Below are 17,418 nucleotides of genomic sequence, written 5' to 3'. Positions count from 1 at the left end.
CTGTCTAATAGAGCAATGTTCAGCGCTTCTGTTTTCTAGTTTGAGGTGTTCCAACTTAGTCCTCAGGGTAGCAACAAATTTAAGGCATTTATTTTATGGGAACCTATCTTATCTTGGACTGACTACAGATGTCCATGGTAGATATTAACATGACTTACTATCATGTAGAATCCATGCCCATTTACAAGTGAACTACATATTATGATTTCTTATATTATGACGAAAACTTGGGTCCAGAAAAATTAAACTTATAATTTTAAAGCTATTTTCTAAAGATTGAGCGGGGTAACGCTAACTAAAAAAATCTTCATTTTTTCAGGCAACAACATGATCATCTCAAAATTAATAATCGTGTTTGGATTCATGACCCTGGCCTTCGGGTCAAACTGCTGTGGACAGAACCGCGGGAAAGCTTTCATTGCCCGTAAACGAAACGTCGAGGTCTCTAAGATTAGAAACCCGTTCGAAACGACTTGCCAGCAAAACACCTCACCCTTAATTGTAAAGACAGATGAAGTCAATAGCATCGTGCAAATCCCTGCAAGAAAAAATGCCGAGGATCTTAAGAAAATCCTCGCTGCTGAGATGAGAGAGGGACCCAAGCGACAGGTGTATACACCAGAGCATCTGAACAATTTACGCAAATTAAAAGAAGCATTGGAGTTGGTGAACAACGACAAAAAGAAAAAAGGTTACGTAGAATGTGAAAAGGATTGGAGGAATTGCATCCCAGCTCAAGTCGATCCGACGATGGCATTCATGTTTACTATGATGGCGATCATGCTTAGGTATCTTCAGGATCAAGTCGATAAACACGGCCTGGATAAAGTAAAAATTCGTGAAGAAAAGGAACACATGGAAAAATTAAAGGAAGACGAACGTAAAGAAAAGGAAAAATACTTCGTGAAATAAGTTATCTCTTTAAGATAAAACAACTTAACTTAAAATAAATCCGAAAATCGTGACTATTTTCCTATCTTTCAGATGCAAACTCATTTTGGATTTGATATCTTTTTGAAAACTCTACTCTGGTGTAGTCTCATTTTTAAGGAATTATCGTAAAAGTACAAAAAAATCTTTTAAAGTAATTTTAATAATTTAGCAAAAAAAAAATTACTTCAACCGGATTATTAAATGAATTTAAGAGGTCAATTTTCTTAGTATTATTTTTGATAATGGTTCGGATGATCTAACATACTTTCTGTATATTATGAACTTTTTAACAAATTTTAAGTTTTGGTATATAATAAAAGTCTCTCAATAGCGAGTTTTATTATTTAAAAAAATATAACGAAGGATACAATCGTGCCAAGTCAAATTATCATTCAATTTTGAATTTCAATGCAATAAGAGATCGTTCATACATTGTATGATATTTTAAGGGAGAAGAAAGGACTATGGGAAGGAGGAGATGAATTACATTTAACGTTAAGACGTCATCATTCCAATGATCATTAAGTTACCAAGTGATAGATTTTTGGGGGTATACGAGAATACTATGGGTAAAATGGGTAGATGAACTTAATTGCGAGTGAGTGAGCATTAGTGTGTGTGAGTGTGTACAAGTGCTTATGTGTGAGTATGAGTGTGTATAGTGTTTGAAGGTGGTAGAACCCTTTGTGGTTCAACTCCGGCGGCACCACCGCCACACCTATTTCTGCCTCATAACAGCAGTGATAAACGCTGCTATGTTCTGGTTTGAAGGGTGTGGTAAGGGAGACATACTTTTCCGAGGCGTTCCAGCTTAGTCCTCAGGGGTAGCGGCGCATCTGTGGCCAACCTCGGGTAGGAATATCTAATCCTATCTGGGGTTGATTACAGATGTCTATGAACGGCTACTTCTATATTATAAAAAATGTGTAAGTTAGTGAGCATGAGTGTGTGAATTGTGTTAGTGTGTGTGAATGTGAGTAAGAGAGTGTAAGTGTGACTGTAGCGCAGGTGCGTCGTGATGTAAACTAATTAAAAAAAATGAGTGAGTGTGTGTTAGTGTGAGTGTGTGTGTGAATGCAAGTGTGGGTGTTAGTGTGTGAGTATGGGTGTGGGTGTATAGAGAGTGAGTGTGAACGCAAGTGTGGGTCTTAGTGTGTCAGTATTGGTGTTGGTGTGTAGAGAGTGAGTGTGAATGCAATTGTGGGTGTTAGTGAGTGAGTATGGGTGTGGGTGTATAGAGAGTGAGTGTGACCGCAAGTGTGGGTGTTAGTGTGTGAGTATTGGTGTTGGTGTGAGTGAGAGTGATTGTGAATGCTAGTGTGGGTGTTAGTGTGTGAGTATGGGTGTGGGTGTATAGAGAGTGAGTGTGAACGCAAGTGAGGGTCTTAGTGTGTGAGTATTGGTGTTGGTGTGAGTGAGAGTGATTGTGAATGCTAGTGTGGGTGTTAGTGTGTGAGTATGGGTGTGGGTGTGTAGAGAGTGAGTGCGAATGCAATTGTGGGTGTTAGTGTGTGAGTATGGGTGTGGGTGTATAGAGAGTGAGTGTGAACGCAAGTGTGGGTGTTAGTGTGTGAGTATTGGTGTTGGTGTGAGTGAGAGTGATTGTGAATGCAAGTGTGGGTGTTAGTGTGTGAGTATTGGTGTTGGTGTGAGTGAGAGTGATTGTGAATGCAAGTGTGGGTGTTAGTGTGTGAGTATTGGTGTTGGTGTGAGTGAGAGTGATTGTGAATGCAAGTGTGGGTGTTAGTGTGTGAGTATTGGTGTTGGTGTAAGTGAGAGTGATTGTGAATGCAAGTGTGGGTGTTAGTGTGTGTGTATTTGTGTTGGTCGCAATGTTAACATAAGGGCCATGGATTTTCGGGTCTCGAGGATCCCCTCTTTGCACGGGCACATTCTCGGTTCCCCCTGGATTCTTGATATTTATTCATAATAATATAATGTTATTTAATACATTATAGATTAATGAAAAAATATAAAAAAATGTATCATCCCACTGCTAAGTGGGTGATTCTGGTGTGAGTGTGTTAGTGTGAATCCAAGTGTGTTAGTGTGTGAGTATGGGTGTGGGTGTTAGTGTGTGAGTATGGGTGTGGGTGTTAGTGTGTGAGTATGGGTGTGGGTGATAGTGTGTGAGTATGGGTGTGGGTGTTAGTGTATGAGTATGGGTGTGGGCGTTAGTGTGTGAGTATGGGTGTGGGTGTTAGTGTGTGAGTATGGGTGTGGGCGTTAGTGTGTGAGTATGGCTACTACTACTAATACTAATTTCGGTACATTATTTTTTTAAGTTTTATTAAAAGTCACAAACTGTTATTGTAAATGTGACCAGGACAGATCAAAAAGTATTTTACAACTTATAAATGACCTCTTAAACAATTTAGGCTCAAAACAACATTACCTATTATTTTCTAGTTATTTTAATACCGACCTTAATTAATTTTAGAATAGTAATAAGTATTTTTGAAACATTTTGGTGTTAGTAAATAAAGGCGTTTGTTGTATCCCGAAAAATCAACCATTTGTAACCTGATTTCGAGAGTAAGTAATAAAAAAAATTAAAATTAGAAGAACTATTATGATTGAATCATGGAAGTAGTATGAACACCGCCACACCTATTTCTGCCTAATAACAGCAATGTTAGGCGCTGCTGTGTTCTGGTTTGAAGGGTGTGGTAAGGGAGACATACTTTTCCGAGGTGTTTCAGCTTAGTCCTCGGAGTAGCGGCGCATCTGTGGCCGACCTCAGGTGGCCATCTAATCCTATCTTAAGGCTCCCATTCTGACAAACATACAACAAGCGTCGTAGATTATAATTAGTCATAAATTAATATTTGATGTACAAAGTAGTTTTAAATCTCAATAAAAATATTCATAAATATTTGGTTTCTTATTTATTCATACTCATATTCAAAACTTTTGCAATATCCTTGACAAATAAATAAAATATTCAGAGAAATATAGAATTAAAAAAGACTATGTATAGCAGAGTAGGAGCAATTTTGGTAGGAGTAGGAGGAGAAATTTTTAGTAAGATAAAAATAAAAAAATAATAATGATAATACATAATGTTGTTAGGTTGTGAAATGTATGTAAGAAGTTGCATTTTAACCATTCTTTTTATATTACATGTCTAATAATATAACTCTAATAATAATAATAAAACTTGTAATAATTGAAGTTTGTCAAAATAAAACACCAATGAAGATTTATAAGTTCTATTTTTAAAATATTTTATTACGATTAACTAAGCATGTTTGTTGCGTCTCGGACTTTGTGCGAGAGTCTCAATACTGCTCTTTTTGTCTTCCAAAAAGTTTTTCAAATCGTCCAAAATTTCACCAAGAACCATAGCTAGGATGTTGTATTCGTAAATCTTTTTGTTGTAACCAAAGTATTGGATTAAAGTTCCTTCCATTCCGAAGGCGGTTGGGATTACTTTGGGCTTGAATTCGAACCCACTGGGCTCACATGTACCGTTGGCGTAGATGATATACGCTACGGTGTCTGAAATGAAAGGCACGCCGTCATCGATGATGAAGGGAGGTTTGACCAGTCTGACTTTAGTCGGGTGAGAGGGAAGACCATTAATCTTCTTAACACCATCAGCCGTTAATACGTAGGGCTCCTTGTCATCAGCATAGAAGTACAGATTGTTAGAGAAGTCTAAAACGATTTCTTTCGCGTTTACCACCTCTTCCACTTTTGTTTTCGTGTTCCCTCCATCAGTTACTTTGTATACCTCATGGTCTTCAGTCAGAATGTAAATGATGTCACTAGTGTTGGTTACAGCTATGCCAATGATGCTGTCAGTAACTGATCCGTATTTAACCGCTTCTTTAGTTTCCGCTTTGTACTCGTATAGACCGTCCTGAGCCGCTAGGAACACTTGCTTGCTGTCATCACTAGAAGCTCCAGCATCTCGTCCGTTGTCCAACAGTTTTGTTGCTTTATCATTTTTAAATACGTACAGACCTTGGTAAGTTAGTTCATCTCCATTTTTGTCAGCTTCAACGAAGAAGAGAGTTATATCTGTTTCTTCGGAGCTGCCGGATTCATTTTCATCGAAGTTAAGAGAGTTTAAGGGCACTACAATGTTGACAATGTCGTGTTGACTCTTGTATTTAACGAAGGAATCTGGGTAGAAGTCCTTCGTAACGACCACTGTCTCATCATCAGCGCTTTTAGGAGGAGCAGCGAATGCAATCCCCACTAGTAGCAGAAACCCGAAGCTGCTGAACGATTTCATTCTAAACCCTGAAACTGATAAGGAATAATCTTGAATGTGTGTTAAATTTAACAAAAATGAGAGAGAATTAAGTCAACTTTTCAGTGGAGTTATGTCGTTAGTGTTTTAGGTACTCTTCCAAAAGATAACAATTACGAGCATTTTTAATTATAATTATTATTGTTATAAATTTTCTATATATGTAAATAATGCTTCGTATTTTCATTTGTATTGATAAGCTAATGGTCATCATTATGATCATCAACCAATTACTGTCTCAATGCCACGGGTCTCGTCTCAAAATTAAAATGATTAGGCCATAGTCCACCGTGATTGCAAAGTTGGTAGACTTCACCTATCTACCTTTGTGAGCTTTTATAAAGATCTCTCAGGTATACTGGTTTGCTCACGATATTTCCTTCACCGTTATTTACCCGCTATTTATGTAGAGAGCTTATGTATTGGGTTGTATTATATTATGTTGCGGTTACGAAGTCAGTTCTTGATAAAGGAATACATGAGGTTACTCATATTATCGAACGACCTGTCCAGACCTCAGGTCGCAAGGTCTCGGATAAGAAAAGATAGATACTTCTCAAATATAGAAAGGTCACATAGGCAACTGATATCAAAACGAGATGATAAGAACCTCGCCCCAGTTTGGTTTAAAAAGTATACCTGAAGCCCATTACAGATGGTTTTCATTCTTAAGGTCACAGAAATAAAAAACTTTTTATTAAGTTTTAACTGATTTTGAAAGAGTTTAATGTTGACGAAGTGATCGCAACTCTTTTGAGTTTTAACCAATTAATTATTTAGGTGATTGAAATACTGTAGCTCCCTCGACGCATCGCAAGAACTTGCGAATCGATTCGCATCGCACAGTGGTTGTTGTTGTTGGTCACCCTGAGAGACGCTACGCCGCACGATATCGCATCGCAGCAATTCGCATCGCAATTTTCTGCGTTGCGAATTCGCACCGCGTCGCATCGCAGTTTTGTGTTCGAGCCCTATATCTGGATCCCCTTAATCTAATAATGGTTGAACCTTTTGTGATTCAACTCCGGAGGCAGCACCGCCACACCTATTTCCGGCTTATAACAACAGTGATAAGCGCTGCTGTGTTCCGGTTTGAAGGTTGTGGTAAAGGAGAGATATACTTATCCAAGGCCATCAAGCTTAACACTCAGGGGTAGCATGTGTGGGCCGATATAGGTAGGACTGTATTATCCACGGGCAGTAGCCACTTCCCATCAGATGGACTACTTGCGCGTTTGTAACTTCTATATTATAATAACTATTATGAAAACGCTCAGAAGGGATTCCAGAAACACAATATATTCCATAATCATCAACATTTACAATAATACATCTTTATGCACTATTTTATCACATCTCCACTATAATATGATGTAATAATAAATAAACAAATAAAAGACATTGCAAAAATCAGTTGAAAATTCATAAATCAAAGCAAGACTGAAAATCCTTAAAATATAAAATAGAAAATTATTTAATAAGAGACGTAAAATATTAACAACCAGCAATATAAATGGATTACTGTAATGTGCCTGTAACACTATATGCACACAAGGTTCGAATCCCAGACACGCCCCCTAATTTTTCAAAATGTACATTACTTTTTGAAAAATTAGTCATCATTATCAATCCATTATTCTCCCACTTTTGGGCACGGGTCTCCTCTCAGAACGAAGGATTAGACTGATTCCACTTGGCTGGCCAAGTGCGAGTTGGTAGAGTTCACATACCTTAGAAAACTTATATTTTTATGATTTCTCAGATGATACAGGTTTTCTCACGATTTTTTCCTTCGCCGTTCAGTGATGTGCGTATTTGAAATTTATTATCACTTGCTATAACGGTGAACGAAAACATTATAATGAAATGCATACCTGCACACCGGAGATTTCAGTAAAAAAGTTATGTTATGTGTGAAATCTACCAACTGCACTTGGCAATAAGTGAAGTGTGGGCTCTGACCCGAGAGGAGACACTTGCCCAGCAGTGGGATAATGGGTTGATAACGACGAAAATGACGATAGAACACATTTTCACACTCAAAAATAAAACTCGAAATTTCATTCTTCTGCAATTGTTATGAAAAAATATACGACACACATAAAAACACTAACACACAAATCAAGGTCCACGTTATTGAGATGCTTGACCCTGGGAATCTTAGACCTTGGTAGTAGTAGTAATATAAGAAATGTATAAGATACATTACCAGACGGCTTCTAATAGAATGACAAACAAGCAATAATTGCTCTTCCATATATATGAAGTATTGAGAGATAATTTATGTAATTTGCTTCCAATAACAATTTTAATTAACGTAATGATAAATATATTACAATAGTGCGCTTTATTGGGACGACAACGACACGACACGGGAACGGCGCCACAGACATAATAACTAAATAGGACCCAAGGATACTTTGCTACCAGATTGTCTTCCAAAGTATAATCCGCGCCAAACTGCTAGTCTTCTCAGCAGTTGTTGCGAACAGTATGCTATGGCGACGCGATTCGTTTCTATATTCAGAACTGACTAGCAGTTTTGCGCGGACTATACTTATAACTTGTTGTATAACGGTGTTGGTGTGAGTGAGCCTATTAATGCTGGCGTGCCCCAGGGCTCTGTTCTCTCTCCCACGCTATTCATTCTGCATATCAATGACATGTTGCAAAATACTAGCAGCATTCATTGCTATGCAGATGATAGTACGTGAGATGCTGTGTACACAGGCCGTGCAAAAACCTCTCGGACTCTCGTGGAGGAAAGCAGAATCCGACTTGTGTCTGAATTCGAGGACTCTCTGGAGCAGGTCTCGACATGGAGTCGACTTAACCTTCTTGAGCTCAACCCCACGAAGACAAGTCTACCACCGCTAAAAAAACCCCATTCGTCATAGCGCCACGGTTACAAGGAATTCCTCTCACCATTGATAAAAGCATAGGTATCTAGTCCATTGAAATGTTACATTTTTTAGGCCTAACCTTGCGTTTTTTAGAGGACGCAATTTTATTTTTTTGAAGTGTAGGGGGGGTCAGTGTAAAGCTAAAACCAAGTTTGTGGGGTCGCCACCCTTGTCCCACGGCCGCCATCTTGAAAATAGGCGTTGAAATGGTTTTTACCATATATCTCTTAAAGTATTTATCAGATGAAAAAAAAATATAAGCATTCTTTATTGCAAATTAAATTCTCTACAACTTTGGTCCAGTAACTTTTTGTCGTAGAACTATAAATAAAAATGTTTTAAGCGAAAATGTTAAGAAATTCGAGGAAAAATATTATATTTTTCGATATAACTTTTTTTTTTATCATTTTACGAAAAAATGTCATCAGACCATTTTTGTAGATCGTTTTTTGAGGAATAACTTTTATACGCAACATTTTTTTATTAAGTCAATAGCTAAGGTTTTACAGCGCTCTGAAGTGAGTAACGTAACAACAATAACACGCAATATGTACAGTAACTTCCGAAACAGTTCGTAAAAATTGTTCATTAACCTCATCATTTTTGCTACAGCTCGCTCTAGTAAAGTTTTTACACCTTTTGCCTTCACAGTTGACGTTGTTTGTTGTCACAGTTGTTTGTTCACAAACAATCACTCATGATTGAATAATAAAAAAGCACACTTAAAAAGTCAAAATGCTAATAAAAAAAGTAGTTTTAACTAAAGTTAAAATCGTGTCTAAAATCATTCGAAATCGTCTTCACAATTAAAGGTGGTAGAACCCTTTGTGGTTCGACTCCGGCAGCACCAACGCCACACCTATTTCTACCTAATAACAGCAGTATTAGGCGCTGCTGTGTTCCGGTTTGAAGGGTGTGGTAAGGGAGACAGACTTTTCCGAGGCGTTCCAGCTTAGTCCTCAGGGGTAGCGGCGCATCTGTGGCCGACCTCAGGGTATCCTATCCTATCTGGGGTTGATTACAGATGTCCATGGGCGGCAGTGGCTACTTACCATCAGGTGGACTGTATGCTCGTCTGCTACTCCTATATTATAAAAAAAATATATCGTTATAAATACGTTATCTGCCTCTAACATACGTTAGAAATAATATCTGCCTCTATTATTATTCATAATAATAATAATAATAGCAGGCAGATGTTCTTTTGTTCCCTAATGGTCCCTTGGGTATTTTCTACCTGAACAGTATTCTCGGTAACGGCCATGAGATTTAAAATTATTTTAAATAGGTATCAATAATTGGAAAATTCTGTAATGGAGTGGAAAAAAGTCAATAATTAATTATTATAATATTGCCAAATTAATAATTTAAAACATTATAATAACAAAATAAAAAAAATTAACTGATGACACATTAAATTAGCACACACGTATATGTATAGTTAAGAGTGCCGAAAAATAGTACTCACTTCAGAGCGCTGTGAAACCTTAGCTATTGACTTAATAAAAAAACGTTGCTTATAAAAGTTGTTCCTCAAAAAACGATCTACAAAAATGGTCTAATAACATTTTTTCGTAAAATGATAAAAAAAAAGTTATATCGAAAAGTATACATTTTTTTCTGGAATTTCTTAACATTTTCGCTTATAACTTTTCTATTTATAGTTCTATGACAAAAAGTTACTGGACCAAAGTTATAGGGAATTTAATTTGCAACAAAGAATGCTTATAATTTTTTTTATCTGATAAATAGTTTAAGAGATATATGGTAAAAACCATTTCAACCCCTATTTGCAAGATGGCGGACGTGGGACAAGGGTGGCGACCCCACAAACTTGGGTTTAGCTTTACACTGACCCCCCTTACCCTTCAAAAAAATAAAATTGCGTCCTCTAAAAAACGCAACCCCAAATGTAACTTTTCAATGGACTAATCCTAGGAGTTGATATCGTGTGATGTGCAATACCAGGGTCATTTGGACGTTAAGGCGAAGTTGGCGTCCTGAACAGAGCGAAACGGTACTTCACTGCGGGGTAACTCTTTCTGCTTTATAAGGCGCAAGCGAGACCCCACATGGAGTACGGCTTGCATCTCTGGGCAGGGGCACCCCAATACCAACTTAACCCACTTGACTCCGTGCAGAAACGCGCAGAGCGAATCTTCAACGATCCGAGGATTTCCGATCGGCTAGAACCTTGAAGTTTACGGAGGGACATAGGTTCCCTTTGCGTGTGCTACCGGCTTTACAATGGTGAGTATTCCCAGGAACTATTTGACCTGGTGCCTACGTCACCATTCCTCCATTGCACCACTCGCCGAAGGATGAAGTCCCATCCACACCAACTGGACTCCTGGCGGTCCTCCACGGTTCGGTTTGCACGGACGTTCTTGCCACGGACGTGCAAAATGTGGAATGAACTTCCTTCTGAGGTATTCCCGGAGCGCTATGACATGGGGCTCTTCAAAAAAGGTGCAAAAAGAGCTCTCCTTCAAAGCCGGCAATGCATTAGCGACTCCTCTGGTGTTGCAAATGTCCATAGGCAACGTTAACTACTTTCCATCAGGTAGCACGTCTGCTTTATCGTCAGGTTCAAATATATAAAAACAATCTCTCATAAATAAAGCGTGTTCTTTTTGTTTTTTTTTTTTTTAACTAGTATTTTATTTTTTATTCTTTAGTCTCATATAGTCTTAGATAACAAATCTCTAATAAAGCTTGTAATAATTGAAGAATGTCAAAAAAAGGTATATATATAGGTATTACTTTAAAAACATTTTATTACAAATAATTAAACACGTTTGTTGCGTTAGTTTTAATTAAATATTACAAAACAATTGAAAATTAATTAAATATTAATTGTAATTCACAACTATTGTGCAATTAATTATATAAGTCATTCGTGCAATGAAAACTTAACCAACAGTAGTTGCGGCTCGGATCCGAATGAGCAGCCAAAGTTACATTGGTGTTGAATTCGTAAATCTTTTTGTTGTAACCAAAGTATTGGATTAAGGATCCTTCCATTCCGAAGGCGGTTGGGATTGCTTTGGGCTCGAACTCGAAACCAATGGGTTTACTATTACCGTTTGCGAAGATCATATACGCAACATTGTCAGCAATGAAAGGCACGCCGTCATCGATGATGAAGGAAGTCTTGACCAGTTTGACTTTACTCGGGTGAGAGGGAAGACCCTTAATCTTTTTAACACCATCCGCCGTTAATACGTAGGGCTCCTTGTCATCACCATAGAAGTATAGATTGTTATAGTAGTCTAGAATGATTTCTTTCGCGTTGACCACCTCTTCCACTTTAGTTTTCGCGTTCCCTCCATCAGTTACTTTGTATACCTCATGGTCCTCAGTTAGAATGTAAATGATGTCAGCAGTGTCGTTTACAGCAATGCCAACGATATTGTCAGTAACTGATCCATATTTAACCGCTTCTTTAGTTTCCGCTTTGTACTCGTAAAGACCGTCCTGAGCTGCTAGGATCACTTGCTTGCTCGTGCCTCTCCAGGAGGAAGCTCCAGCATCTCGTCCGTTTTCCAACAGTTTTGTTGCTTTATTATCTTTGAATAGGTACAGACCATGGTAAGTTAGGTCGTCTCCATTTATATCAGCTTCAACGAAGAAGAAAGTTATATCTTCTGAGATTTCCTCCAAGTTAATAGTGTTTAAGTTTAAGGGTAGTATAATTTTGACAATGTCGTGTTGGCTTTTGTATTTAACGAAGGAATCTGGGAAGTAGTCCTTTGTAACGACCACTGTCTCATCATCAGCGCTTTTGGGAGGAGCAGCGAATGTAATCCCTACTAGTAGCAGTAACCCGAAGTTGCTGAACAGTTTCATTCTTAACCCTGAAACTGATAAGGAATAATCTTGAATTGTATGTTAAATTTAACAAAAATGATAGAGAAATAGGTTAACTTTTCAGTGGGGTAGTATCGTCAGTTTTTGGGAACTCTTCCAAGAGATAATAATTATTTTTAGTTATAATTATTATTTTTATAAAGTTGCTTCGTATTAACCCTTTACACCCGAAGATTTTTTTTCGCAATTTCCGATTCAAAACGTTTATTACGGCTTTTTATATAGCTTAAGGGATCCACAAAAAATAGGAAAAAAAATCCAGAGTTTATACTTAATCCAGAAATCGACCCGCACGATCGTGAGTCTCCGGTGGGAACTGTCACACTCACGATCGTGAAAATTGCAAAAAAAAATAGTTTTTTATCAAAAAATATTACAAAATTAAAACAATTTGGAGATATTTAACATCACTGTCTTTATTTTCATTAGTCTTTATAAAAAATCTGTCTTGACAATGAAACCTAAACTACGTAATTCTATGAAAATCAACATTCTTCTTTCTTCCGTTATTGCCTCCGTCTTCAATCCAGGTCTCCAAGGCGTAGGTATTCTTGGCTAGGGAATACATCCAATGATAAAGCAGATAGAGAAAACTTTAGCCATATCTATTGCAATTAAATTAAGTTTTCGACCGGTTCTTCTTAGATAATATAAATTTGTGCATCTGGTTACATATCAAGAGCCTCACAAGTAAAATATTAATAAAAATATTTCTTTGTAAACTTTACTGGAGATGTTGGTAGGGATGTATAGACCTTTTCAAGACAGAAAACGTATTCTTTTCCAAGCTATTTTTCGATGTGTTGGACGTGAAGATGCTCGGCGGCGAGAAATTTCTAGGGATGATTTTGAAGTAGATGGTTGAGGTTCAGGCTCAAGTTCCAGATCCAATTCTAGGTTAGTTTCTATTTGAGGTTCTGCATGTGCTTCTGGATCTGTTTCAGGGCACAATTCTTCAAATTGAAACTCTTCTAATCTATTTGGTTGAAGCTCTTCACTTTCATGAAGATCTTCAATGTCCGATATATTTCTCCTCACCCCGCACTGGCAAAATCTAATCGTCATTTAAATGTACCCCTAAAATTAAAACAAACAAAATTGTTATTGACGAAACTTACACATAACTGGTAATAGCAATAAAAGCATTTTCATCAAACGTTATTCTGCACCAACACCCGTAGGCACACGATCGTAACAGTTGAGATTTGCAACCTAATTGTATCTAAATTGCAAGTTAATCGAATAAACTACTAAAGTCCACGTATTTAGTGTTCTTTTAGCTTTTAAATTAGCAATAATTAATAATAGATACTTAACATTTAATACCAAAAATAATTATATACCTGTGACAGTGCGCGGGTCGAAAAAATCTGCCATCTTTGGACGAGTCCCTAGCACAACTGACCGCCTGCACCCCGCTCACTTAGCCGGTATCACGTGCGATACTCTCCTCACGATCGATCGGCATCGGTTGCGTTTCGAAAAATAAGAAGCTATCACGTGGGAATTTTTTTAAAGTGAAACTCACGCTCATATCATCTCGGGTGTAAAGGGTTAAGGATAAGGATAAGTTATCACTATCATCAACAACCCATTAATGTCCCACTGCTGGGCACGGTTCTCCTCTCAAAATGATAAGGATTACGCCGTAGTCCACCGCGCTTGCCAAGTGCGTGTGTGTGACTTCAACTACCTTTGAGAACTTATTTGGTAAACAGGTTTACTCACATTTTTATCCGTTATTCATGTAAAGTGTTTGAATTGTATTGGGTTGTATTATTACGAGTATATGTTACGGTTGCGAAGTCGTGACAAAAACTACTTCTTGGGATACAACTTTAGATGTTTATATATTTATAGGACTACGGACATAAGAAGCAATTTACATCCTTACTTTACTCCTCACCTTAAGGTTGGCTGGAAGAAATCGCTGATTAGCGATAAGGCCGCCTATTGTATTGTTTTATGTGTTATCATCGTTAATAAGAAGCTTGGATATTAACGATATCACATTTTTATAACGTTACATTAAAGTAATATGTGACTCATTTGACACTACAGTTTAAAAACAGATGCGGGTAGGTGAAGTGGGGACGACACCATGGCGGCGCTCGAATTAACAGAGAGCGACATTCTGGTCGGAGACTTCAGCAAGAACAGTCGAATAACGGAGATACTTGTGTAGTTATAATACCTCTAATCACTAGTGTGAACTTACTTACGTATAGTTATTATATCGTTACTCTGTACCTTTTATGTGACTATAAGATTACACGCCTTCAAGACCTTCAAGATGACTATTATTTAATATATGTATGTATGTTTACTTTATTATTTCATGTTGTGGGTACAATAAAATATATATTTTTATTATTATTATTATTATTCCCGGTTTTAATGCTCTAATTTAGTGGATAAAAATTATTATTATTATTATTTTATAATCAAAAATTTGATATATGGTACGTTTTAACTGTTCTTAAATGTATGAGATTACTCGTTATATTATCAAGCGACGTATCTAGACCTCTGGTCACCAGGTCTCAGATAAAAGATAGATACTTCCCAAATATAGAAAAGTCACAAAGGTAACCGATATAAAAACAAGATGATAAGAACCTCACTTTGGTTTAGTTTAAAGGATCTACCTGAAGCCGATGACATACGGTTGCTGTTTCAGAAATAAATTTTATTTCATTTTTCTTTTGGAAACATACAATATTTAATACTTACAATTACATCATTGACTATTTAGACACTTTAAAATATCTTTCTTCAGTTGTAAAAAAAAACAACTAAGTAACTAACTAGCAAACAAAGTAAAACAATTTTTCAAGTCAATTTTTACCTAGTTTTAACTGTCGTGCCGAATTTTAATGCCAATGTGATAATTTGGTATCTTGGAACTGATCTGATGATGGAGACAGGAGTATAATACATATACAGATAGTAGAATGTATTTTTTTTCAAAATGAACTCGTTCGATTCCTGCCTAGGAAAAAAGATATTTAAAAAACTAAAGATGCAGTTTTAGTTTTTATCAAAATCGGCCTCGTAACTCCTTCCAGCATGTTTCGCTCATCCTTATAGTTTCGGATTTGGCCCTGAAGGCCTATTTGAAAAATTTACCTTGTATATGTAATCGTATATTCTTCAAATACTCAACATTCTCATACTACTACTACTCAACACTTCTCATTCAACAATCGTAATCGTATATTTTTCAAATATTTTTCAAATACTCAACATTCTCATACTACTACTACTACTCAACACTTCTCATTCAACAATCGTAATCGTATATTTTTCAAATATACGATTACGATTGTTTTTCACGAAACGCTTTGTATGACGTCATTATAGACGGATTCCACTGTATATTATAATAATTATATGCACACAGAGATCGAATTCCAGGCACGCACCATTAATTTTTCAAAATTATATACGTATTTGTAATTATTTATCAATCGCTATAACGGTGAATGAAAACTTCGTGAGGAAGTGCAAACCTGCTAACCTGAGATTTCACTAATAAAAGTACTCAGTTATGTGAGAAGTCTACCAACCCGCACTTGATCATCGGTGAACCGGGGCCAGGTGCCCGTGCCCAGCAGTGGGACAACAGTTGATGGTGACGAAGATGTTGACAGAACACATTTTCAAAATAAAACGAGACTTAAAAATCGATTTTCCGTTGTTCTGCGATCGTTATTATTTTTTTTATAATATAAGAGTAGCAGACGAGCATGCAGTCCACCTGATGGTAAGTGGCTACTGCCGCCCATGGACATCTGTAATCAACCCCAGATAGGATTAGATATTCCTACCTGAGGTCGGCCACAGATGCGCCGCTACCCCTGAGGACTAAGCTGGAACGTCTCGGAAAAGTCTGTCTCCCTTACCACACCCTTCAAACCGGAACACAGCAGCGCCTAACACTGCTGTTATTGGGTAGAAATAGGTGTGGCGGTGGTGCCGCCGGAGTCGAACCACAAAGGGTTCTACCACCTTCATAAATATAAATAACTAGTTTTTGTCCGCGGCTTCGCCCGCGTTTAAAGGAAAATAATATAACATACTAACATACATAAAACTGAAAATTCGTACCTTAACTTTGCTAAAGATCATAGCTTGATCAAATGTATAGTTTACGATTCAATCCTTACTAATATCGATGTTTTGGGTCCAAAAGATCGATTCTCCGATTATTCGATCTTAGATCGCCATCCCTAGTTCCCGTGGGCTTTCCGGGATAAAAACTATCCTATGTCCTTTCTCGGTTCTCAGACTATCTTTGTACCAAATTTCATTAAAATCGGTTCAGTGGTTTGGGCGTGAAGAAGAGACAACCAGACAGACAGACAGACAGACAGACAGAGTTACTTTCGGATTTATAATATTAGTAAGGATATTCATAAATAATAATGTAATCAATATACGACACACACATAAAAACACCAACACACAAACCACGGTGCACATTATTGAGATACCAGACCCGGGGATCGAATCTTGGATCTCGGTAGTCAAGGGTAATATAAAAAATGTATGTCTTACCAGACGGCTTCTAATTGAATGACAATGCAGCGATAATTACTCTTATATATATAGGTTTGAGTGTCAATTTAAATACTTTTCCAAAAACAATTTTAATAGGCATAATGATAAATATCTTAAACGAGTGCGCTTTATTGGCACGACACGGGAACGGCGTAACAGACATAATAAATAAATGGAGGACGCAAGGGTAATTTGCGCTGTCTCTGTAGTTCCGGGATCAGAATAGGGCTACGGTATCCCCTGCCTGTCGTAAGAAGCGACTAAAAGGGGCTTCCGGGGTTGAGGACGGCAAGAGTGGGAGCTCAAACCACCCGGCCAGCGACCGATGTCCATGGGCGGCAGTAGCCACTTACCTGCATGAACTGCATGCTCGTCTGCTACCCCTATATAATATATTAAAAGAATAAAACTATATCTTGATCCAATTTACAACTTTTATTAATCCCATGGACATCTGTTATCAACCACAGACCGGTTTAGATTCCTACCTGAGGTTGGCCACAGATGCGCCGCTACCCCTGAGGACTAAGCTGGAACGCTTCAGAACAGTATATCTTCCTTACATCCTTTAAACCAGAACACAGCAGCGCTTAACACTGTTTTTAGGCAGAGAAAGATGCGGCGGTGGTGCCGCCGAAGTCGAACCACAAAGGCTTCTTCCTTTACAGTTATATAATATTACATAAGGTATTTTATTTTTTATTAAAAGTAATATATGTTTAGGCAATTAAGTACATAAGTAATGCACTAATCATCCTGATAGCCGCTGTGATATCTTCCACGTGTGACCTGTCTTTCGGCAGGTTACTGAAACAATTGTCCATCTTTGTAATTATCTCTCTTTATTATCACCATATTGACTTGTGTTTTCTCAGAATTATCTTATTT

At 37.5% G+C, this 17,418-nt stretch overlaps 2 protein-coding genes and 1 long non-coding RNA gene across 4 annotated transcripts; all 3 read right to left on the bottom strand.

The window, feature by feature from the left end:
* Positions 1-4,129: 4,129 nt before the first annotated feature.
* On the bottom strand, positions 4,130-7,470 carry LOC140745708 (uncharacterized). 2 transcript variants are annotated; one of them, XM_073077604.1, is made up of 2 exons: positions 7,404-7,470; positions 4,130-5,190 (listed from the first exon to the last, which is right to left on the bottom strand). In XM_073077604.1, the coding sequence occupies exon 2, from the start codon at positions 5,174-5,176 to the stop codon at positions 4,175-4,177; it is 1,002 nt and encodes a 333-aa protein (XP_072933705.1). In that variant the 5' UTR covers positions 5,177-5,190; positions 7,404-7,470; the 3' UTR covers positions 4,130-4,174. The 2 variants fall into 2 exon arrangements, with proteins under 2 accessions (XP_072933705.1, XP_072933706.1); XM_073077605.1 differs by lacking the exon at positions 7,404-7,470 and adding an exon at positions 7,309-7,370.
* Positions 7,471-10,913: 3,443 nt separating this feature from the next.
* Positions 10,914-16,536, bottom strand: LOC140745707 (uncharacterized). Its single transcript, XM_073077602.1, has 2 exons — positions 16,528-16,536; positions 10,914-11,960 (listed from the first exon to the last, which is right to left on the bottom strand). The coding sequence occupies exon 2, from the start codon at positions 11,944-11,946 to the stop codon at positions 10,978-10,980; it is 969 nt and encodes a 322-aa protein (XP_072933703.1). The 5' UTR covers positions 11,947-11,960; positions 16,528-16,536; the 3' UTR covers positions 10,914-10,977.
* On the bottom strand, positions 12,364-13,520 carry LOC140745811 (uncharacterized). Its single transcript, XR_012102699.1, has 2 exons — positions 13,311-13,520; positions 12,364-13,044 (listed from the first exon to the last, which is right to left on the bottom strand). It is a non-coding gene; the product is annotated as an uncharacterized LOC140745811 (long non-coding RNA).
* Positions 16,537-17,418: the final 882 nt, after the last annotated feature.

This window comes from Epargyreus clarus, unplaced genomic scaffold (genome assembly GCF_041222505.1).
Source record: "Epargyreus clarus isolate Ecla_fem2 unplaced genomic scaffold, WU_Ecla_fem_2.2 ptg000011l, whole genome shotgun sequence".
NCBI classification, from domain to species: domain Eukaryota; kingdom Metazoa; phylum Arthropoda; class Insecta; order Lepidoptera; family Hesperiidae; genus Epargyreus; species Epargyreus clarus.
The sequence above is the reverse complement of the archived record's forward strand: the minus strand, read 5'-3'. Positions and strand labels throughout refer to the sequence as shown.